The sequence below is a fragment of the Podarcis gaigeae genome (genome assembly GCF_964106915.1).
Source record: "Podarcis gaigeae genome assembly, chromosome: 2".
In the NCBI taxonomy this organism is placed as follows: Eukaryota; Metazoa; Chordata; class Lepidosauria; order Squamata; family Lacertidae; genus Podarcis; species Podarcis gaigeae.
The window spans coordinates 95,791,537-95,816,272 of NC_139679.1; the positions used below are offsets into that span (position 1 = coordinate 95,791,537).

General features: G+C 40.4%; 1 protein-coding gene across 1 annotated transcript in view; it reads left to right on the top strand.

Moving 5' to 3' along the window:
* CNTN3 (contactin 3) overlaps positions 1 to 24,736 on the top strand; it is a 183,281-nt gene that overhangs the window by 34,093 nt on the left and 124,452 nt on the right. Inside the window, exon 2 of the mRNA XM_083723483.1 lies at positions 14,102 to 14,236. Within this exon, the coding sequence (XP_083579609.1) occupies positions 14,182 to 14,236 (55 nt within the window). The 5' untranslated portion in view covers positions 14,102 to 14,181. The remainder of the gene's footprint in view (positions 1 to 14,101; positions 14,237 to 24,736) is intronic.

Sequence of the window (24,736 nt, forward strand, 5' to 3'; positions counted from 1 at the left end):
ATCCAGCAGAAAGCATTGCCTTCATTATCATTGACTTCTTTCCCCTCATTGATGTTGTATACACAATTAGATTTGTATACACAAATCTAATTGGTTAATTGTGATGTTATCATTTCACAAGTGATCCCCAATTCTCTGGAATTACTCTAGGAAAGAGAATTAAGCCATAAGCAGATATAAATGTTGCCGTAACCACCAAACAGAGAGCCAAAGTGGCAGCGAATAGCAGCCAGATAGGATTGATATAGAATTAACTTACAACTATTAATTTACAAGGCATTGTCAACTTTCCTCATAATGGGTTTACGCAAAGAAAACATTCTAGTTAAAGTGTTCTAGTTAAAGTGAACTTGGACAACAAGAGAACACTTTTATAAGGTCCATTTCCCAGAAGATCTGTTAATTGTATGATACCATCGCAGATTATGTGCTTTAAAAGCACAGAAAAGCAGCACTACTTTTCAATATGTATTTCCATTTACTTTGCAGATTTGGTCGTGTTAATGACCCCCTTGTTGCTTCTTCCACCTTCTGGGAAATGAAATTGTTAGCGAGGCAATGGAGGAATTTGTTGGACCTTGCAATCTTGGCAGAGTTTGAGTTCCAGCAGATATGGGGGTAGCTGAAGCCTCCCAGGACTGCTGTATCTCTGTCTGAGTGTTTGGTAATCTGCTCTAGGAAAAACATAATCAAAATCTTCTGTCTTTCTTGGAGGTCTATAGCAGACACCCACAATAAAGTCACTGCTGTTTCCTTCTTCTGCAGTTTTTACCCATATACTCTTAATCTGCCTTCCATGCTCCAGGTCATGGACCTCTTTTATAGGAGGGAATTGCAAAAGATAAGTAGAAGATGGAATTTCAGCCGGTGTATCTTGCATGACAAACTTCAAACTTTTTGGCTCTGGTAGGTGTTTGGCCTGTTGTTCAGGTAGTGTTTGGCTAGATTTGGATCTTTTTGCCTGGTCTTCTCTTTCTGTTAGTTTCTTGTCGTTTATCACCTGGTTCCTACTTGTTGATTCTTGTAAGTTTGCTGTTTGTATAAACTAAAGAACAATATTGGTTCTTTTTTTGTTGTTTGTATATAAACAAAATAGGCCAACTTCAGTGCCTCTTTTGAGGTGGGAGACACATGTTTTTAATAATTACATAAAAGCTTATTTGCAGTCTAAAATTGGTATGCCAAATCTCATATGGTGGCTATTATGGAAAAGTATTTCTTAATTAAAATACTTCTACACCTTACCATCTTAAACAAGATCCTCCATATTTAACAAGATCATCCAAGTCAGTTAACACTACAGGACTGAACCCAAGGAACACACAGTACTTATTTGCCTAATAAAGCTGCTTGCAACTAGTTCCTCCATAGACCCAAAATATGTATAAAGGCACAGTCCTCAAACCACAGGCCTTATTTGCAAATCTTGCTGTCTTGTTTCTGAGCATTCATGGAATACTATCATGATGTGCTTTCATCATGATAACTCACAACTTTGGGTGGTATTCAGCTGTGTTTTACTTAGAGTGTACCCTTGAAATAAATGGGACTTAGCCATGCTCATTAATGTCAATTCACCTACTTTGAGTAAAATTTGATTGAATCCCACCCTGTACTTTTTTTAAAAAAAATGAAAGCCACAGACATCTAAAAATCTAATAATCATTTTGCAGTTCAACAATAATATGCAGTGGAGGGCTATGAGTGTAATGAAACAACTTGGTATTTATGGTAAAGGAGAGTGAAGCAACATAAACTTTACATCCTTTTTGCACTGCAGTTAATTTTGTTCTAAAATATTAAATGACAACAACCAAAAAGTAAAAAAATTATCACAGGGGTGACTGGAAAATGTAACAACATTTAAATTTCTGCTGTATATGGAATGATAGGCATATTATGGTTTTATAAAATCTTGGGCAAAAGCAAGCATATTAACGTTCAAGGAAGTCACCAGTAATTTTGAGGAAGAGTTCATTTAGTGGCTGAAATGAAAGGGAAATAAAAATGAAATGATGCTGCAGATGTCTTGGAAATATATGTGTAAATGGGAGAGCTGGTGGATCGTTTTAGCATGTAATCATAAAACAAGTCATGAACGTCTCTATAAACAGAAAATAGTATAGATGATTAAAATCAAGCCGTTATGTGAGTACAAATTAATTTAGCAGAAACAGTTATTTAAACAGTAAAAGAGTCTCAAGTAGCTGGGATTCTCAAGATAAGAAAAGGCATTTTTGTGATTAGCAGGATGGTGCAGAAATACCTGTTGTGGTGAGTGAAATGAAACAATTTACCAAGATAGTGTAATTGGTAATTACATGAGCAAGATTTCACTGGTAATTGTGGATTTTGACTTTCAGCGTGGAATCAGTAATTTGGGTTTCATAATCCAGACTTAATTATGACAATAACCTTTTAGAGATGAAGACAAAGCAAGTCTGTCAGAGGCTTCACAGTGAAGATAATTCCATTTCAGATTGCACCTCTAATTAAGACAAAGGCTGAAAATGTGTCCCTGTAGTGCTTCCAACTCAGCTGTAGGGTTTTCCCTATGCTTCTGGCAAATTGTTGTTGGTTTTAATCATATCTAGTCTGTTGTATTTTTAGACTTCCTTTAAAAATAAAAAAGCAAGGGAGAAGTACCTTTGATTTTTGCAAGAGCCACCCACCCAAAATTCTGCATACTTGGCTTCTCTTTGAAACAGGAGGAATTGTAGCTCAGTAGGAGTGCATGCAAAAAGTCCCAGGTTGAACAGGTAGCATCTCTTAGTAGAACTTTGGGAGACTCCTGCCTGAAACCCTTGGAGAGCCGCTGCCAATCAGCGGTATCAAGCTACATGGACCAATTACCTGACTTGTTATAGGGCAGCTTCCTTTGCTCCTTAAGAAGTTTGTTGTCACAAGAGAACAAGTAGTGGAAATTGGGGGCTTATGGGTCCAGATCTGTGTGTCTTCAGCCTTGCAAACAAGCCCACAAAGCTTTAAAACGTTAACAGCACATCCTGCCCACAAATACATTGATTAGAAATTGGTGACAATTATTACCATACCCTTCCAAACTAGTGGACATTTGCAGGACTTGTGTGCTTTGTATTTTTATATTATTGCCTTGGTTCATCTCAGAGAAATTTGGCATATTGTGAGTTATCATTGGCCTTTTGAGACCTGGCCCCATCTGTGAAATGTGAACTTTCATATATATATTTTTTACTGTGTCCATTTTTAATCTTTTTTTGGGGGGGTATGCAAAGAAGGTAATTGACTCTTGTATTTTTGATATTTCTGGTGAAGGTTCAGTTTAAGAACATAGTAGAAGACCTGGTAAAGGGACCCCTGACCATTAGGTCCAATCATGGCCGACTCTGGGGTTGCGGCGCTCAGCTCGCTTTATTGGCTGAGGGAGCTGGCGTACAACTTCCGGGTCATGTGGCCAGCATGACTAAGCTGCTTCTGGCGAACCAGAGCAGCGCATGGAAACACCATTTACCTTGCCGCCAGAGCGGTACCTATTTATCTACTTGCACTTAGATGTGCTTTCGAACTGCTAGGTTGGCAGGAGCAGGGACCGAGCAACGGGAACTCACCCCGTCATGGGGATTCGAACCGCCGACCTTCTGATCTGCAAGTCCTAGGCTCTGTGGTTTAACCCACAGTGCCATCCGTGTCCCAGAAGACCTGTTAGGTTAGACCAAATGCCTGTCCTGTAAAGCATCATAGTTCCCATGATGGCCAGCCTGATGCCTATAGGATTCTCACAGGAAGGACATGGATATAATAGCCTTCTTCAGCCATATTATCCACGAATTTGCCTACTCCCCTTATAAAATCATTGCTTCATCTTGTAAAGACTCACATTATGAACTGTATGAATAAGTACTTCCTCTTGTCTATCTAGTGTCTTCTACCACTTGGCTTCATTATTTCTCACATTAAAAGAGGCAGAATAAATTCTCTCTTTCTCTATTTTCTCCACATCACACATACATTCTTTTATATCCTTCACTGATGGGTTGCTCCAATCCTTTGTTAATGATGGTGGTTGTTTTCTGAACATCCCCCCCCCCCTTCAATAGGACTTCTGAGTAGACATGGTTAGGGATTGCACTTTAAATGTGCATACTTTTTTCCCTTGTTAACTTTAAAATGGGCTGCATCATCCATTGTGTTAAAAGCTCCTGGCTCCTTTAAAATAGTTATTTAAACAATGGCCATGTCTAAAATATATATGTCAGAGTGCAGATGTCATCTAGCTATTGAAAATACCAATTTCAAAAGAAATTGCAATGCTGTCTGTTCAAACAGGCATTAGGAGAGAAGGAAGATGGATTAGGAAAGAGGATGGGAGCACAAGAGAGATTTATCCAAGCATATTGAACTCTGGGTCTCTATGGGCAAAAGTACCCAGAAGTAACATGTAAACCTCAGTTCTGCCACTACTACTATTTGTAAAAAGAAAGAAAAAATGAAAGAAAAAAAGACAGATAATGTTCTCCCTCAAGGACAGTGCCAGAATAATAGCTGGACAATAATGTTATAGGATAAATCCCATGGAGGATTGAAGAGGTTTTGTCTTGACAGTTCTGTAATAACATGTCTGGACAAAACAGAAACCTTCAACAGTGAAGAGTTCCTGTGGATTCCAGGCTGCATCAATAAGACTAAACAAATTTACAGGGTGGTGGTGGTTTTGGCCTGGGGCGCTTCCATAGCATAGATTAATGGAGTTGTAGAATTGGAAGGGAACATGTGGGTCATCTAGTCCACCCCCTGCAATTCAGGAATATTTTGCCCAACTTAGAGCTCATCCACACCCCTGAGATTAAGAGTCTCATGCTCTACCAACTGAGCTGCATGTTTAAATGCATTTGCTTTTATTTTCAGAGTGACAATTGAATTAGCCTGTCCCGTAGCAACAGCATGATAGGGTGGTGGTCCAGTTTGGGGCGTTCTTGGTGAAAACAGATGATTTAGTCCAGACTCTTTACAAACTAGGTTTGGGCTTGGGTTTGGCAATGAAACAGCCTTGGTTGCCATCATGAATGACATATGTCTGGACAAAGACGGAGAAGTGTGTCTCTGCAGTTTTGATACCATTGACCATGGTATCCAACTGGGCTATCTCTGTGGATTGCGGGGACAGAGGATGAATTTGTTTTGAATGGATTTCTACACAGAATCTGGCAGTTTTGAATCAGTCAAGCTTTCCCTGCATCAGGCCATCTGTTGCACTGAGTGCCTCCTTATGTCTGAACCACTCATGCGTCGTGTTTCTATGTGTGCATCGTAATTCCTTATATGCAATCAATATGCAAGATGATGCACAAAAATAAGTATCTACGTATGCATCTATTTCTGTGTTGCTTATTTAAGAGTGTATATGCATATAATATTACATGTATAATATGTTAGAATTGTTTGTATTTTTAGTGGAACCAATAAAATAAAACCTCACTTCTTGTCAAGATCAAGAGATCAAGAAAGGGGAGGTTTGCATTGTGATTTGCAGAAAGATCTGTTTCCAGAAGGCATAAAGATATTGTGGGTTTGCAGAGTTGGTTAAAGAACATACTAGTGATGGGTTCTGCTCAGTTCCATTCTACCCATACGATGGCATCCATCTAGGTTCTGTTTTAACTCCTTTGCTTTCTAACATCTCTTTCAGGCTAAGGAACCTTTTTCAGCCACATGCTCTTCTGGGTGATCTTCCAAGGACCACATGCCAGTGGTGGGTGGGGCCAGAAGCAAAAGTGGGTGGAACAATGAATGCATACTTTAGCTTTGTAGACTATACACACTCACATACCCTACTCTGTCCTCCATCCAGAAAGAGGCGTAATCAGAGTTCAAGGACATACCTCAACCAGGCTATCATACTTGAGGTTAGGTTCGTGACATGGGGAGAGTTCTGGTTGCCAGCAGGGTTTGAGGTTCCTCTCTGCTGATCTCGGTGAAGCTTTTGAGTGAGTTCATTTGAGGGTTTGTAGAATGGGTACCATCAGTATGCTGATGACAGTGAACTCTATTCTCTTCATTATCCGAGTCAAGTGAGGCTATGTGAGTGCTGAATCAGTGGACTGCTTGAAGATTGATAAATGGGTGGGATGGAGGCAGCATTGGTAGATAGTTTTCATGTCCAGGAAACTGGTGTTCAGCCTGTTCTAGACAATGTTGCACCAGACAGATCAGGTATGAAATGTGGTGTTACTGATTTTGGCCCAGGTGCCTTAGCTCCTCGGGACACCTTTTGGGTTATTTGCCAGCTTCTGCCATTCCTACTTAGGTATAGCAATGGCATGGAAATACATTCTCTGGTAGCCTTTGGGTGGGAATACTGTAATGAGTCAAATATGGGGCTCTTCTTAAAGACATTGTTGGTTTTGCTCTGTATTTGAAGCTATTGTTTTTTCTCAGTTTCTTTCCCCCCCTACTCTTAAGTCTACTTTTCCTAAGTTCAGTTTTCCATAATTCCAAATCAGTTTCCATTTTGTTTGTTTGTTTTGTTATTTAAGTCCTAATGAACCTAAAAGTTTACCCTTGAGTTTGCCTTACCCTAAATGTGCCCACTCAACTGGCCAATGAACTTAAGAAGCACAGTCTTGAAGCATGGAGCAGAAGCCAACTGAACTATTTACTATTACAACTCATTGTTGTTCTTTAGTCGTTTAGTCATGTCCGACTCTTCATGACTCCTTGTAACCAGAGCACGCCCAGCACTCCTGTCTTCCACTGCCTCCCGCAGTTTGGTCAAACTCATGTTGGTAGCTTCGAGAACACTGTCCAACCATCTCATCCTCTGTTGTCCCCTTCTCCTTGTGCCCTCAATCTTTCCCAACATCAGGGGCTTTTCCAGGGAGTCTTCTCTTCTCATGAGGTGGCCAGAGTATTGGAGTCTCAGCTTCAGGATCTGTCCTTCCAGTGAGCACTCAGGGCTGATTTCCTTAAGGCTAGATAGGTTTGATCTTCTTGCAGTCCATAAGACTCTCAGGAGTCTCCTTCAGCACCATAATTCAAAAGCATCAATTCTTTGGCGATGAGCCTTCTTTATGGTCCAGCTCTCACTTCCATCCATCACTACTGGGAAAACCATAGCTGTAACTATACGGACCTTTGTCGGCAAGGTCATGTCTCTGCTTTTTAAGATGTTGTCTAGGTTTGTTGTCACTTTTCTCCCAAGAAGCAGGCGTCTTTTAATTTTGTGACTGCTGTCACCACCTGCAGTGATCATGGAGCCCAAGAAAGTAAAATCATTTAACTGCTTAGAACAGCAGAATTGGCAGTTCTACAGATGCCACATTATACCCGTTCCACTTTTGTAAGAACTCAGTCATTTAGTGTGGCAGCACCTGCACTTTAGAACTCTCTGCCTGTTGAGATCAAGCAGATGCCTTCACTGTACTCCTATCCGTCACCTGCTAAAAACATTCCTGTTTAGACAAGCCTACCCAGATGCTTAGAAAGTTGAGATTCTGTTTTAGTAGCATAACTTTTGCATGTTTTCCTCTATGGTTGTAATTTTTTCTTTATTTTACTGTTTTATCTTTTGTAAACTGCTTTGAGGGGGGGATTTGCAATCAAGGCGTGTATAAAATTTATTAAATAAATGAATGAATGAAAACTCAGCATTTAAATGTAAACTTATAGACCATCTATGCATATTTGCCATCAGCTGTAGTTTTAGAGTGTTGGCCGACGAAGTGAGTTGCCTCACAATGAAGTGAGACGCAGAAAGAAAAATCCATACTTCTGTTGTTTTAGAGTTTGGGTACAATTCTAAAGATCAATTTTAATGTCTATGTCCAACCTAATGGGTAATCCTGATTGTGTGTCAATAATTTTGTTATTTCACCGTATGTATTAGTGACTTTTGTAAGCTGCTATCAGCTAGCATTCAAGACATTAATCTTAGAAATAAATATATAAAATAATTTCAGTTTTTTGGGTGAGACTGTGGATGACAGTGCATTTCAAAACATCTGAAGGAGTTCTGATATTGGTTAAAGATTGCAACCCATGTAAATTTTAGGAAATGTCCAAGTATATATTGTGTAATTGCTGTACAATTTGATGTTGAGATAAATGCTTGGGGAGAATCCCAAGACATTTATTTTCTGCATTTTAAAAGCTGGTGATCTGCTTTATAGAATATATGAAATATATTTCACTTTGAAAAGTTCAGAGACCTCAAACAATATCATTGAATAGTCTGAGGCAAACACCTATATTTTCACGAGCTGAATAATCATGCCAGAATATAATTGGAAACATAATTTTTCATTACTTTTGTAATATAATCTCTTCGTGCACTTGTGACCTCTGTGTCATGGTGATAATACTCCTGTTTCTTCAACGAGTAATTGAATAATGATGAAATTTTTGTTCCCCTCTAAGGTATTATAGAGCAGACTCAGTTATACAAATGGAACAGCAATACAAGCTTTGCCTTTTTTTAAAAAAAACCTCCCGCAAAAGTACTGTACCTGACTGAGTTTAAATGTTGTTGTTGTTGTTGTTTAGTCGTTTAGTCGTGTCCGACTCTTCGTGACCCCATGGATCAGAGAACGCCAGGCACCTCTGTCCTCCACTGCCTCCCGCAGTTTGGTCAAACTCATGCTGGTAACCTCGAAAACACTATCCAACCATCTCGGCCTCTGCCGTCCCCTTCTCCTTGTGCCCTCCATCTTTCCCAACATCAGGGTCTTCTCCAGGGAGTCTTCTCTTCTCATAAGGTGGCCAAAGTACTGGAGCCTGAGCTTCACAATCTGTCCTTCCAGTGAGCACTCAGGGTTGATTTCCTTCAGTATGGAGAGGTTTGATCTTCTTGCAGTCCATGGGACTCTCAAGAGTCTCCTCCAGCACCATAATTCAAAAGCATCAATTCTTCGGCGATCAGCCTTCTTTATGGTCCAGCTCTCACTTCCATACATCACTACTGGGAAAACCATAGCTTTAACTATACGAACCTTTGTTGGCAAGGTGATGTCTCTACTTCTCAAGATGCTGTCTAGGCCTGTCATTGCCCTTCTCCCAAGAAGCAGGCGTCTTTTAATTTCGTGGCTGTTGTCACCATCTGCAGTGATCATTGAGCCCAAGAAAGTAAAATCTCTCACTACCTCCATTCCTTCCCCTTCTATTTGCCAGGAGGTGATGGGACCAGTGGCCATGATCTTCGTTTTTTTGATGTTGAGCTTCAGACCATATTTTGCGCTCTCCTCTTTCACCCTCATTAAAAGGTTCTTTAATTCCTCCTCACTTTCTGCCATCAAGGTTGTGTCATCTGCATATCTGAGGTTGTTGATATTTCTTCCGGCAATCTTAATTCCGGTTAATTCCAGCCCAGCCTTTCGCATGATGAATTCTGCATATAAGTTAAATAAGCAGGGAGACAAAATACAGCCTTTTCGTACTCCTTTCCCAATGTTGAACCAATCAGTTGTTCCATATCCAGTTCTAACTGTAGCTTCTTGTCCCACATAGAGATTTCTCAGGAGACAGATGAGGTGATCTGGCACTCCCATTTCTTTAAGAACTTGCCATAGTTTGCCGTGGTCGACACAGTCAAAGGCTTTTGCATAGTCAATGAAGCAGAAGTAGATGTCTTTCTGGAACTCTCTAGCTTTCTCCATAATCCAGCGCATGTTTGCAATTTGGTCTCTGGTTCCTCTGCCTCTTCTAAATCCAGCTTGCACTTCTGGGAGTTCTCGGTCCACATACTGCTTGAGCCTTCCTTGTAGAATTTTAAGCATAACCTTGCTAGCGTGTGAAATGAGTGCAATTGTGCGGTAGTTGGAGCATTCTTTGGTACTGCCCTTCTTTGGGATTGGGATGTAGACTGATCTTCTCCAATCTTCTGGCCACTGCTGAGTTTTCCAAACTTGCTGGCATATTGAATGTAGCACCTTAACAGCATCATCTTTTAAAATTTTAAATAGTTCAGCTGGAATACCATCACTTCCACTGGCCTTGTTATTTGCAGTGCTTTCTAAGGCCCCTTTGACTTCACTTTCCAGGATGTCTGGCTCAAGGTCAGCAACCACACTACCTGGGGTATACGAGACATCCATTTCTTTCTGGTATAATTCCTCTGTGTATTCTTGCCACCTCTTCTTGATGTCTTCTGCTTCTGTTAGGTCCTTTCCACTTTTGTCCTTTATTATGGAAATCTTTGTACGAAATGTTCCTTTCATATCTCCAATTTTCTTGAACAGATCTCTGGTTCTTCCCATTCTATTGCTTTCCTCTATTTCTTTGCATTGCTCGTTTAAGAAGGTCTTCTTGTCTCTCCTTGCTATTCTTTGGAAATCTGCATTCAATTTCCTGTATCTTTCACCATCTCCCTCGCATTTTGCTTGCCTTCTCTCCCCCGCTATTTGTAAGGCCTCATTGGACAGCCACTTTGCTTTCTTGCATTTCCTTTTCATTGGGATGGTTTTCGTTGCTGCCTCCTGTACAATGTTACGAGCCTCCATCCATAGTTCTTCAGGCATTCTGTCCACCAAATCTAAATCCTTAAACCTGTTCCTCACTTCCACTGTGTATTCATAAGGGATTTGACTTAGATTGTATCTTACCGGCCCAGTGGTTTTTCCTACTTTCTTCAGTTTAAGTTTGAATTTTGCTATAAGAAGCTGATGATCTGAGCCACAGTCAGCTCCAGGTCTTGTTTTTGCTGACTGTATAGAGCTTCTCCATCTTTGGCTGCAGAGAATATAATCAATCTGATTTCGATGCTGCCCATCTGGTGATGTCCATGTGTAGAGTCGTCTCTTGTGTTGTTGGAAAAGCGTGTTTGTGATGACCAGCTTGTTCTCTTGACAGAACTCTATTAGCCTTTGCCCTGCTTCGTTTTGATCTCCAAGGCCAAACTTGCCAGTTGTTCCTTTTACCTCTTGACTCCCTACTTTAGCATTCCAATCCCCTATAATGAGAAGAACATCCTTCTTTGGTGTCACTTCTATAAGGTCTTGTAAGTCTTCATAGAATTGGTCAATTTCAGTTTCTTCAGCACAAGTAGTTGGTGCATAAAGTTGGATTACTGTGATGTTAAAAGGTCTGCCTTGGATTCGTATCGAGATCATTCTATCATTTTTGAGATTGCATCCCAGTATAGCTTTCGCCACTCTTTTGTTGACTATGAGGGCCACTCCATTTCTTTTACGGGTTTCTTGCCCACAGTAGTAGATATGATGGTCATCCGAACTGAATTCACCCATTCCTGTCCATTTTAGTTCACTGATGCCCAGGATGTCAATATTTATTCTTGCCATCTCATTTTTGACCACCTCCAACTTACCCAGGTTCATGGTTCTTACATTCCAGGTTCCTATGCAATATTTTTCTTTACAGCATTGGACTTTCCTTTCGCTTCCAGGCATATCCGCAATTGAGCGTCCTTTCGGCTTTGGCCCAGCCGCTTCATCAGCTCTGGATCTACTTGTACTTGCCCTCCGCTCTTCCCCAGTAGCATGTTGGACGCCTTCCGACCTGAGGGGCTCATCTTCCAGCGTCATATCTTTTATATGCCTGTTGTCTTTGTCCATGGAGTTTTCTTGGCAGGGATACTGGAGTGGCTTGCCGGTTCCTCCTCCAGGTGGATCACGTTTGGTCAAAACTCTCCACTATGACCTGTTCATCTTGGGTGCCCTGCTCGGCATAGTTCATAGCTTCTCTGAGTTCTTCAAGCCCCTTCGCCACAGCAAGGCAGTGATCCATGAAGGGGGAGTTTAAATGGCAAGATTATTAATACTCCAACTCAAATTCACATTGTGGCTCTTTTTCTAAGATAAGATGCAAGAATTCTGCAAGGCAGGAGTGCTGCCTTAAAGCCTTAGCAAATCTCCACATGCACCCCTTTTAAACCCCGACATTTAAGTACAGTTAACACTAACAATGCTCTCTGCATTTTCCCTGGATGTGGCTTTCCCCTTTGTTTAATGACTTTCACTGAGAAGTTTATATGACTGTTGAGATTTCCAGTGCACGAAAGCATCAGTTTGTAGTGGATTAAAAGATGTGAAAGGCAGTAAGAACTGCTGGGACTTAACAGTCCACAAATTTATTTCTCTTCAGCCCACAGACATCCAATACATACATACTTACATACATATTTAAAATCTCATATTGGTATTTTTTCTAGTGCAACGAAAGTCATGGAAGTGTCAAATATATTAGGCACATTAGCCAGTTCTTACAGAACACTGCAATTTGGCTAACACAACTGGTTTTTAACCAGTTTGAATAAATCTAATCATTTAAACTAGCCTCAGGCATGAAACATAAAGGAAATGGCATATTTCCACCCCTGTACTGTAGCCAGGCATTAAGGTTCATGGAGATTTGTTGGGCTAACATGGCAACATTAGTTTTGGGTTTTTTTAAAAAAAGAAAACTTGTTTTGATCTCCAAATGAAGATAATTCTTATAATGCTGAGCTGCATAAGTACCCGGAGGAAGACCTGTTTCCTGGCTGCCTTTCATATGATCTTTATTGTATATCTATGATTGTGTCACCAGGCAGAATTTAGTAATACCATTGATTGTTCACGCTGGTGGAGAAATAGGAAAGATGCTTTCATCTGTTAGGGGCTGGATGGAGCGAGCGAAGGTGAGGTACATTTCAAAATGTCCGAGGAGAGGAAAGAAGAAGCAAATCAAGCAGATGAAAACCCACAAATTAATAATAATAATAATAATAATAATAATAATAATAATTTATTATTTATACCCCACCCATCTGGCTGGGCCTCCCCAGCCACTCTGGGTGGCTTCCATAAAAACCAAAAATACAGTAAAATATCACACGTTAAAAACTTCCCTGAACAGGGCTGCCTTAAGATGTCTTCTGAATGTCAGGTAGTTGTTTATCGCTTTGACATCTGCTGGAAGGGCGTTCCACAGGGTGGGCGCCACTACCGAGAAGGCCCTCTGCCTGGTTCCCTGTAGCTTTGCTTCTCGCAATGAGGGAACCGCCAGAAGGCCCTCGGCGCTGGACCTCAGCGTCCAGGCAGAATGATGGGGGTGGAGACGCTCCTTCAGGTATACTGGACCGAGGCCGTTTAGGGCTTTAAAGGTCAGCACCAACACTTTGAATTGTGCTCGGAAACATACTGGGAGCCAATGTAGGTCTTTCAAGACTGGTGTTATATGGTCTCGGCGGCCGCTCCCAGTCACCAGTCTAGCTGCCGCATATGAACACTGAGGAAATCTACCGTATGCCTATGGGTGAAAGAGCTGTGGCTATTATCTGTGAAGGAGCTGTAGTTGTAAAGCATGTGATTTCTCTGTGGAGCTCGGTCTAAGGTTTAAGAAAGCTTGAGTAGGTCTGTTGATGGGATTACTGTGTGCACTTTAAAATTCTGGTATTTGACTGACTGAACCATTGCTGTGCTTGAGAATATTGCTTTATGGCAATTATTTATTTATTTTTCTAAATTTGAGAATGAATTTGCATACACATGTAGATTATTTTCCTTTTGTAGTCAGAGATGCTATCCAGGTCACTGGAATTCCAGTGCAGATATAGTAATTAACAGAATATTATGTTAGGATCATAGAAAATAACCTTATTCTAAGTTAGAGCCATTGATCCATCTAGCTCAGTTATTGCCTACATTGACTGGCAGAGCCTTTCCAGTCTTTCAGGCAGGGGGCCTTCCCAGACCAAGCTGGAGATTCCAGGGATTGAACTTGATACCTTCTGATGCACCTTTGGGTCTTGTTTGAACTCCTTCTGGGTCTAGTTGGAACTGCCTGGAATAACCTCTATGTCTACCATTTCCCCATTTCCCACATTTAAGATGAGACTCCTCTCATTGGCAAGATAAAGTAGATTTTGGAACACACTAACTCTACTTATTGAAACCAGAGCAAGAACAGCACTCCCAAAGAAATAAGATTACTTGATTGCTAGCTGGCACAGTGTGTAATTTTCTAATTCTAAGTATAGTTTTTTTACCGAGCCTGAATTGAAGTGAATAATTTTTTATGGCCATGAGGGAGCATCAATCTTCCTTCCATTAAAAAGTTCATGTGACAGGTAATATGCTTTTCATGTGGTGAATCCTATAATTAAATTATTTGTGTATTCATGTTGTTTTAACAGATTAAAGGTACTGTGTGGAAGACTTAAGTGTACTGTTCATTTGAGGCTGGACAAGAACTTCTAACTTTTGGCAGCTGAAGATGTTGTTACTATGGAAACAGATGTTCCTGCTTTCCTTTGTTGGCTGCCTTGGAGGTGAGGATATATGTTTATCTATAATTTCTAAATTAGAGCTGCAACTGAATCATTCCTTTCAAAATAAAATGTTGCAACAGTAAAGCTAAACTTTTCAGTCCATTAAAAATAAGTGCATTATAAATTTGGAACATTAATGGAGTATAAAAACAACTTCATTTTCCTGTGTTGGTTATTACATGCAGCCTGCAAACACAGACATTCAAAAGAAGGAGTGCCATTCCCTAAAAGTCACAAAGAAAAATATGTGGTGGTGATAAACCTAGATGTGTGCATTAAAATGAACACCAATATACTGAACAAATAAGAATGTATATTTAAAATATGACATCCAATGCAAATAAGCAGACAAATCAGCATAAATATCCAAGTGGTACAGCAACAACAAAATTGTTTAAAAGTTTGGCAAGGGCTTTCACCATTACAAAATGATTTCTGCACAGCTCAAAAGTGGCTCAATCTATCCATTTTGAGAATTATTAAGGTAAGGTAAAGGTACCCCTGCCCGAACAGGCCAGTCGTGTCCAACTCTAGGGTTGTGCACTCATCTCGCTTAAGAGGCCAGGAACAAGCGCTGTCCGAAGACACTTCCGGGTCACGTGGCCAGCGTGACGAAGCTGCTCTGGCGAGCCAGCACCAGCACAGCACACGGAAATGCCGTTTACCTTCCCGCTATAAAGCGGTACCTATTTATCTACTTGCACTTAGGGGTGCTTTCGAACTGCTAGGTGGGCAGGAGCTGGGACCGAACGACGGGAGCTCACCCCGCCGCGGGGATTCGAACCGCCAACCATACGATCGGCAAGTCCTAGGCACTGAGGTTTTACCCACAGCGCCACCCGCGTCCTCACCCGCATGAGAATTCTTAGCCATGAGCAAAACCGGAGTATCCTTCACTGATAGTATGATGTTTCTAAAAAGCATAAGGAATAAGGAGCTGGGTGGAATTTAGTGCACTCAGGGTGCAGGGTCTAGAAGCATTAATCCACTCAAGGAGCAACTTTATTTTGGTTTTGGAGCAGTAAGAGTAGTGTGGCATAGAGCAGGGATCCTGTCATTGAGCAGCACTCCAGTTGGCTGATGTTCCAGTCCTGCCCAGTTGCCAGGTCCACTAGCACAGGCCATTCTGATGAGCCCCATAGGCAACCTGGGGTGCTGTGGCCCAGCAGCAACCCTATCCAGCTGAGCTTTTGTGCAGACATCACCTTGCCAAGATCCATGAAGGAGACCCACCCAAAGGGAAGCAGGGTGCACCCCCCCTGCTCACCCCTATCATATTACATACATATACATTCTCAAGTTTCCTAATTTAATCAGCACATAAACCAGTACATACAGCAATGCATATCACTGTGTAAAAAAGTTGTGTTATCTATAGTATAAAACTATTCAGCAGAAATACAGTGGCACATGGAGTTTGGCGCTTGGACTACTGCAATGCACTCTACGTGGGACTACCTTTGAAGGTGACTCGGAAACTACAACTAATCCAGAATGCGGCAGCTAGACTGGTGACTGGGAGCGGCCGCCGAGACCATATAACACCGGTCTTGAAAGACCTACATTGGCTCCCAGTATGTTTCCGAGCACAATTCAAAGTGTTGGTGCTGACCTTTAAAGCCCTAAACGGCCTCGGTCCAGTATACCTGAAGGAGCGTCTCCACCCCCATCATTCTGCCCGGACGCTGAGGTCCAGCGCCGAGGGCCTTCTGGCGGTTCCCTCATTGCGAGAAGCAAAGCTACAGGGAACCAGGCAGAGGGCCTTCTCGGTAGTGGCGCCCACCCTGTGGAACGCCCTTCCAGCAGATGTCAAAGCGATAAACAACTACCTGACATTCAGAAGACATCTTAAGGCAGCCCTGTTCAGGGAAGTTTTTAACGTGTGATATTTTACTGTATTTTTGGTTTTTATGGAAGCCACCCAGAGTGGCTGGGGAGGCCCAGCCAGATGGGCGGGGTATAAATAATAAATTATTATTATTATTATTATTATTATTATTATTATTATTATTAGACTCTATCACATGTATTAACCATATCTTTGCATATAATTTTGCATATTGTTTGCTTTTTTTGTGGGTGGGGGGAGAGAAATCAACTAAGAAAAAGGCTAAGATATAACCAGTGCTCAATGGAAGAAGTGGACTGAAGTAAGCAAAGATTGATCAGGTTGAAACCACCAAATATCATGTATAAATACAATTAAAACAGACTCCTTCTCTGTTGCTAGTAAGGAACCACTGAATTTCATTGAGAAAGCTGTCTCCAGATGATTTGTTTAACGTTGCATGAGATCTTCAACAAATAACAAAGGTATAAAAACGAAACCATACAGAGCTGTTGCAAACACTGCCTTGTGCACTAAACTACTGTGCATCGTACAGTGAAGGGAGATGAAATACACCTTCTCAGACTTCGCAAGCTGAACTCAAGTTATGAAAGGCCACATATATACACTTCATTCATATGAGGACAACAATCCTGCGATCACTAAAAATAGATGGAGATGATGTACCGTGCTTATAAAAAGCAGCTCAATTCCAACAGTTCATATAATCATAGAATTGTAGAGTTGGAAGAGACTCCAAGACCCATCTAGTCCAACCCCCTGCAATGTCCACAACAACCCCTGGTTTGGCTCGAACCACCACCCTTCTGGTTAACAGCAAGATGCACCAAGCCATTATGTCACTGGGGGCTCTGAGCTCTGTTTGAACTCATGCTGCAGTGCCTTAGTGTCCACATCCATCAAGTTATGGGACTTAAGCTTTTCAATAGCAAACACTTTGTCAACATGAAGTTGGCGATATCTAAATACAAGGAGGACAGTAGAGCACATGCTTTGCTTGTGAAGGGTTCCAGGTTCGGTCCTTGACATCTCCAGGTAGAACTGGGAAAGACGGCTGCCTAAAACCCTGGAGAGTCACTGCCAGTTGGTGTGAACAGTACTGAGCTAGGTGAACCAATGATTTGGGATGGCATATTCCATCCCTATGGGTGGTTCTCCAACATTGTGTGAGCAGACTTTTCACTCACCTTTCACCCCCAGTTTGATAGAGAGTTGCTCGCAACACTTGCACCCTTACTGATGCCATTCAGGTTCCCTGCTGTGCCTGACTTTACGGCATTGTTATACTTGCCTTTTGTCTGTGGCTTCATTCACTGAATGAGCAAAATGAAGGGAAGGGTTGTAGTTGTTGCAAGTAGTTACACCTGGGAGCTTCAGCAAGCCTAAGTGCTTCTCTGTAGCGACAAGGGCAAAATGAGACCTTACTCATACACTTCCACACATTGTTTAGCCACCAATTTGCTCTTTCTGTTTGTTCTAATTGTTCTCATAACAGTTCTTGCCCCTAAAGGATTTTGAAGGCTATGAGTGAGATTATAAACATCTTGAAAGTGCAAAGGGTAAAAGAAAAGACAACGTTTCTCAATTTTCAATAAGTGGGAAAGCCCCTTGAGATGTAGGAAGGAGGGAACTGCTTGTAAAGCTGTGAGAAAGATCCTGATACAGCTCTTAGCTTTTATATCAGAAAGACATTCTAGCTGTACTGGAAGTTTGACTGTATGGTGCATTTCATGGTGTCTGTTTCATCATGTTTGAATGTAAGCTTTTTGTGCAGGGTTTTTTAAAATGACAGGTTTAAGCTATTGGTTCTGCTTCTGAACATGTATTGCACATATTTTCTGGCTAATGTTTTCCCCATCTCGAATGAGAATAGTTTCAAGGATAAAAAAGATACTTGTTCTATTCTAAAACATTAAAAGGCTGCTGCAAACAGAAAATCATTAATGGGATCTGGGCCAAAATTTTAGAAATTATAAAATGCGAAACTGGGCCCGAAAAAGACCCAATATGGAGGCCAAATGGCCAAAATATTGGGAAATACTAGAAAAAGATGGAGACAATTGGAAATTGCAGAGTTTGGAGAAAATGAAGGATAAAGTGCGAGACTGGTTACATTATGCTCAGATTAAAGAAGTCTTTAAAAATGATAAAAAGTTAGGGTTCCAGGTGGAGAAATCGAAGTTGGAAACAGAATTGTTAGAACCAAAGACTAAGGTATTATCAAGAATGTATAACCTGCTGTTAAAATGGAATACACAAGACGAAATGGTTAAATCGGCTATGATAAAGTGGGCTCAGGACATTGGGCATAACATTATGTTTGAGAACTGGGAAAGGTTGTGGACCACTGGGCTGAACTTCACTGCATGTAATGCTCTGAAGGAAAATGTAATGAAAATGATATATAGATGGTACATGACCCCAGTTAAACTTGCTAAAATATACCATTTGTCTGACAATAAATGTTGGAAATGTAAAGAAAATGAAGGAACATTCTTTCACCTCTGGTGGACCTGCCCTAAAGTGAAGGCCTTCTGGGAAATGATATATAATGAGCTGAAAAAGGTGTTCAAGTATACCTTTACTAAGAAACCAGAGGCCTTCCTTCTGGGCATTGTCGGCCAGAAGGTGTTAAAGAAGGACCGAACATTCTTTATGTATGCAACAACGGCAGCAAGGATACTTATCGCTAAGAATTGGAAAACTCAAGATCTACCCACGCTGGAAGAATGGCAGATGCAACTGATGGACTATATGGAACTAGCTGAGATGACTGGCAGAATCCGAGACCTGGGAGAGGAGAGGGTCGAAGAAGATTGGAAGAAATTCAAGACTTATTTAAAAAAACATTGTAATTTGATTGAATGTTAAGAAAGGATGCTAGATCATAAATAACTGTGCACCACTAAATTAGATGGAATTAAGAGGATAAGTAAGTTTGAGGAAAAATTATAAATCTATTGGAGAACTAACAGATTATATTTAAATGAACTTGACATAAGACTGTAAACAAGATGATAAATTGCGGGCAAGAATTGACAACGATGCAAATGGGAGCGGGAGGTGTGAGGGAGTCCAAAGATGTTAAGAAAGTATGTTATGATATATGTTATTCTGTTTCTTTATCTTTGCATTTTTATTTAAAAATCTTAATAAAATATTTATAAATATATATATATATATAAAATGCGAAACTGCAGCTGAGTGAAAGAGTACTAAGATTGCACACATAATGGCTTGACTGTTAAGAATAATCTGTGTTGAAGAGTGTACCTACTTGGTTTAAGGTGTGGAGCAAGGCATTAGAAAGAAATTCTGAAAACTTGAATTCCGCCTCTGAAAACTTAAAACTTGGTTTAACTGTCTTGCTTGTTGTCATGCACCTGCATTGTAGGATCAGTCTTTCAGATCGTGAGCAAATGCTATGTCTCTCCCCACCCCCAAAGCAGGAGGGTTCAATCCTGCTAGGTGCAGGAGTTTGATTTGACCACCCATTTCAAATAGGACTCCTGCAGGATTGTACTATCTGAACACCAGCGATCTTTAATCTAATTGTATAGTTAATCTCATAATCTATTTGCATATTTCCTCAAATTCATTCTTCTTTCAAATTGTGTGTGTATGTATATGTATGTGCATGTGATACGAAGTTTGCTTCACAATCTAGTTGGCATATCAATATTAATTATTGATATGGACATGAATTAAAACAGAATTATAAGATTTTTCTATTGAAAGTAAGCACTACAATTCATTGTAAGGAGGAATAGTCAAATTTCCTACACACTATGCAGTCTAAGTAGATTTTTAAAGAAAGGTTGTGATTGAAGCACACATTCATATGTTTAGGCCACATTTTATTATTGGATATTATTAATCTTGTTTTTCATTAGGCACTGTTCCTCATGTAAATACAAGCAGTATATTTTCATGTCTCTCCAGTAATAAATCACATTTTGGTTTAGCACCTTTCAAATAATGCTTCTCAGTAAAGCACATAATAGATTGTGAGTAGAGAACCAAGGGATTAATAGTTTTAAAAAATCAGTTAAGATAGAAGGTAAGGGCATTATATTGTATATGCAGCTCTGGACTGCTAATGCTTTCATACACCAGGCAATTGATAAATACTCTCTTGGTTTTAAAATCTTGATCGTTCTCCTAGGGAGTGTAAGAAGTTTTCTGCAGCTCCCAATATTTGCTTTTCCCTTCCCTGCCCATTTTGTGGATTTGACGTAAGAGGGAAATTGGAGAGAAATAATACACGTGTGATAGTGACACATCATCTGTCTTACCCAGCTTCCCTGCCAAATCCTCAAGATACCTGGGAGTGTTTGAAGAGCAACTATGGCTCATAGTGGAGGCAGTTTCTAATATGCAAACTGATGTACATGTGCACATTTTATGTAAGGAATGATTCAGAACCCTGATTTTATGTTGCAGGACAGTTGAACCCTGCTTTCATCATTTCTGTGGACCTTTCTAGGATATTAATGGATATTAAAGTATACCTCTTGTTATAATTGCCCCACACTGTGCCATGAGAAACCTGCAATTAAGAGGATGTGCTGCTCCAGTTTCCAATAGGACTTTTCACTATATTTTTTTAAACTATCTCATTCATTTAAGGTACTGCTTTAAGTTTGCTGCTTTCTAAATAAACATTGCGAAAGTGCCTAATCTCAAGGCCTCTTTTGGTGAGCTGCATTTGCTTACAGAAGACAATTCTTTCTAATACTGAACCTAGGCTGGATCAAAGAAGTGTTTCAGTTAAACACGTTGCAAACTTTGTATGAGAAATCGGGTTGGCAAAAACAGAACTCCACTGCACCATCTGGTGTCACAGTGTTATAATGCATATATAATATATATAAAGCGTTTTTTTCTTTGCCAATGTAGCTGAGTCCTTATAGACATGGACCAAATACTAGACTAGTTTTCCTCAAGTCTGGTTTTCCCATTGTACTTAGCCGTTGTAACATTGCTGTATGAATCCTTTGGTGTGATTCATTATTTGCTATTTACCATCATTTCTATCCTATATTTCTATATTTAAAAGTAGGAAAGGCAGAAAACTATGCTACAGTCTCAGATTGAATTAAGGTGTGAATACAGCCACCTGATCTGGTTCTTGGGAGTCAGTGCACACTACCATAATGGGGGAGCAGGGAGCACACACACATACTCAGGCAACGTGGCAAGAGATGTGCTTCCCAGCTGCTCCAAGAATGAGTAAATGTAAATGCAGTCTGCTTGTAGAAAATGGTTAAGGATAAAAATTATGATGATAACTTGTCCAGTCTACACACCTACCTGGGAGAGATAGATCAGGTGAATTCAAACGCACAAAAAACAGAGCCCCCTAATTCCTCTACAGCCCTAATGTGGACCATTGCTTTCCAGAGCAGTCTCACATCAACTTGCTTCAGAATGGCAGGACCAGGATTGGGCTCGCTATTATCCAAGGAGAACTTTATGAATTCAGAGTTTGCTTGGTTTTTTTTTGGGGGGGGGGTGGTGTTAAAAACTGTTTTCCAGTGTTTTTAGTACTGGGGTGAAACCAACAAGTTCTGATCTTGGCTCTCCAAACACATACATAATTTTATTTGTAGACTGCCTTTCCTTAGTTAAAGCCATGCTCAAGACGGCTAACAACATGTAAAAATTTGCTAAATTACAAACAAAACGAAATTAGTAAGAAACAATGAATAAAATTTTAAAAGTATGCAAAGTTACCACACAACTCATAAGGAGATCTAAAATAAAGATACAAAATATTAATCTAAAGAACAATTACACCCCTAAACAGCCCAAATGTCTGTTTAGCAGCCTCCACTTTTGTAGCTGGAGTCAGTCAGGGCCTCAGCCACCCAGGCCAGGTGAGAAAAAGCCTGCAAAGCAGGGTCACAGCTAAGGTGGTCTCTGCCCATCCTATTCTGCCGAGTTGTTTGGCTGGCATGATCTAGGGAAGGACTCTTGAGGAAGTTTTTGTCCATCTATTGTAGGGCTTTATGCCTCCAAATAAAATATGCAATAAATTGTGCCTTTTTGAGGTCATATTTAAAGAAGCTTATTTGAGCTCTTGTTTTTGTTGTCATGGGATAATTACAATTCTCAGGATTAAGAATAAGCTGCAAAGGCAATTTATTCTAGCTGTATTATATCGGGATTCTGAATTCACTGGGATAGAAATAGATTTGCAGAACTGTTGTTCTTCTAATATGCCAGCTCAACTTTAGAGATGATGGTATAATGAATCAAAATGCGTAAGAATGGCTTAGTGGCAATTACATAATGTAATAGCAGATCTTATGTAATTCACCATTAACAGAAAGACATACATGTTTGGGAGTTTAAGAGCAAAATGTATAACTTGTGTATAATGTATACAGAGCAGCTGGGGGATCTTCAGCAGCAGGATTAGATCACTAGCTTGAAATTCACAAATGTACTGTGAGCTAAAATGTTCAGTTTTCTTAACTCACCTGCTTCAAAGTTACATTAAACAGTTAAATGTTTAAGTAACTTGCACAGTAAAAGTAGAATATATTTCCAGTGTTCTGGTCCCTTCAGGACTCAAGTTCATTTCCCTGCCCTTTTGGGAATCAAGCTTCCCCTTCAGAGATGCATCACAAATTAGACTATATAAATTGCTACTGGAGTCTATAATGAAAATGTTTTATGAGGTCTTCATAAATAAGGTTTTATTATCTATTGAGAGCAGTGAAGTCCCTTCCAGTATTCATATAACACTGTACTAGTCAGAGCTGGTAATACAAGCCTATTAATCAGATTAGCCTTGGTATGAAATGCATAATTTACAGTGACTAATATAATGCCAAGAAAATGAGCCACAAGCATTTGAGGTACAAGAGATTTAATTTGAATAATATTGTCTCTTGCAGATGGTAATTTTAATTAATACTTTTTACAAATTATGCATTGATAAAAACATTTTAGGTTATTAATTCATTGTCAGTTTCAATAATAAAATATGGCTTGTAGAAAACTTTGTGAGTAGTGTTGGTGGAAATGAGGCAGATAAAATCAAAACTCCTAAAACAAATGAAGACTGCAGTCCTGTTACACATTTATCAGGGACTAAGCCCCATTGGAGTTTATTTTAAGTAAACATGCAAACAATTGTTCTGTCAGATTGTGCTCCAAAAGTAGCATGAAGAATTAAACAACTAACATTTTCAGCTTCAGTTTTACCCAGACAGGTGATGACCATTTTAGGCACATCTAACTGACCTGCAATCACCGATGCTCAGGTCTTTTTGGACCTGGAGGAAGGAAGAATCAGAAAGTGTAGTGGGGCGGGGCGTGCTTATGCGTGCTCCACCAATGGGGGGGGGGGCGGAAACGGAAACCCTGTGCAAAATGGTCACCACCTGTACTGAAGAACAGTTCCAATGCTATTTTCTGTATGCTTACATGATGTTAGGCCAGTATGTGTTATGGATTATTCAGATTGCCGTATTTTTCGTCCTATAGTACGCACCGGCCCATAGGACGCACCTAGGGGTTTTTTTGGGGGGGGGGAATAAAGAAAAAAAAATATTCCCCCCCCCGCCAGCCGCGGGAACTCCCGCAGGGCTCCCTAGGCTGCGGATATCTGCCTGAAGCGCGGGGCGCTCTGCTTCAGCACGCCCCGCGCTCCGGCAAGCAGGCTGCTATCCGCAGCCTAGGGAGCCCTGCGGAAACTCCCGCGGGCTCCCCAGGCTTACGGATAGCTTCCTGAAGCCTGGAGAGAGAGGGGGGTCGGTGCGCACCGACCCCTCTCGCTCTCCAAGCTTCAGAGAAAGCCTGCATTTGCCCCATAGGATGCACACACATTTCCCCTTCATTTTTGGAGGGGGAAAAGTGTGTCCTATAGGGTGAAAAATACGGTACATGTTTGCTATGCAAAATTTTTGAAATAAACTATCATTTGCTATCTAATCCAGATCTGATTGCAGTAGATAATCTAGGATAGTCAAAATTTGGAATGTACAAAATTGGCTACTTTCTAATAGCAGCTAGACTGACCACCAGACACTTTTGGAAATGGATAAAGTCACGGTGGAAATCTGGCATGACAAAGTCTGGATTTTAGCTATGTCAGAAGAGCTAATGCAAAGCATGTGTTTGCACAAAGGGAGATTCTTCTTCTTCATCATCATCATTGTTATTAAATATAAAATATATTTGAGTCTATTAAATATATAAATGAGAGAACATACGCCCCAAGTACACCAACAACATATGGAGGTTTATGGAACTCTTTAAGCAAAAAAAGCCTTGATGTCAAATATCACTGACCAGTAACTTGGGGGGCTTCGTGCCTGTGGACAGACAGAATAATCAGGCTGAACAGCAACCTTTGTTTTATATCTTATGTAGTTTGTTTACTTTTATTACTTTCTGGGGATTTCTCTCACATGTTTGTTGTTTATGATTTGTAACCTTGTCTTTTACAAGATTAAATAAAAATTAATTAAAACAAACAATTGATCATGAATCACTGGCATGTATTCCTTAACAGTGAGCAAAACTGCTCTGCCTCTAGGTTAGCCCAGCTCAGAAAGAAATAGTCCCCGCTTGGTCTGTTGCTTTGCACACATGTGCCAGCTAGCCTAAATTGCTTAATTTGTGAAGGACCAATCTAA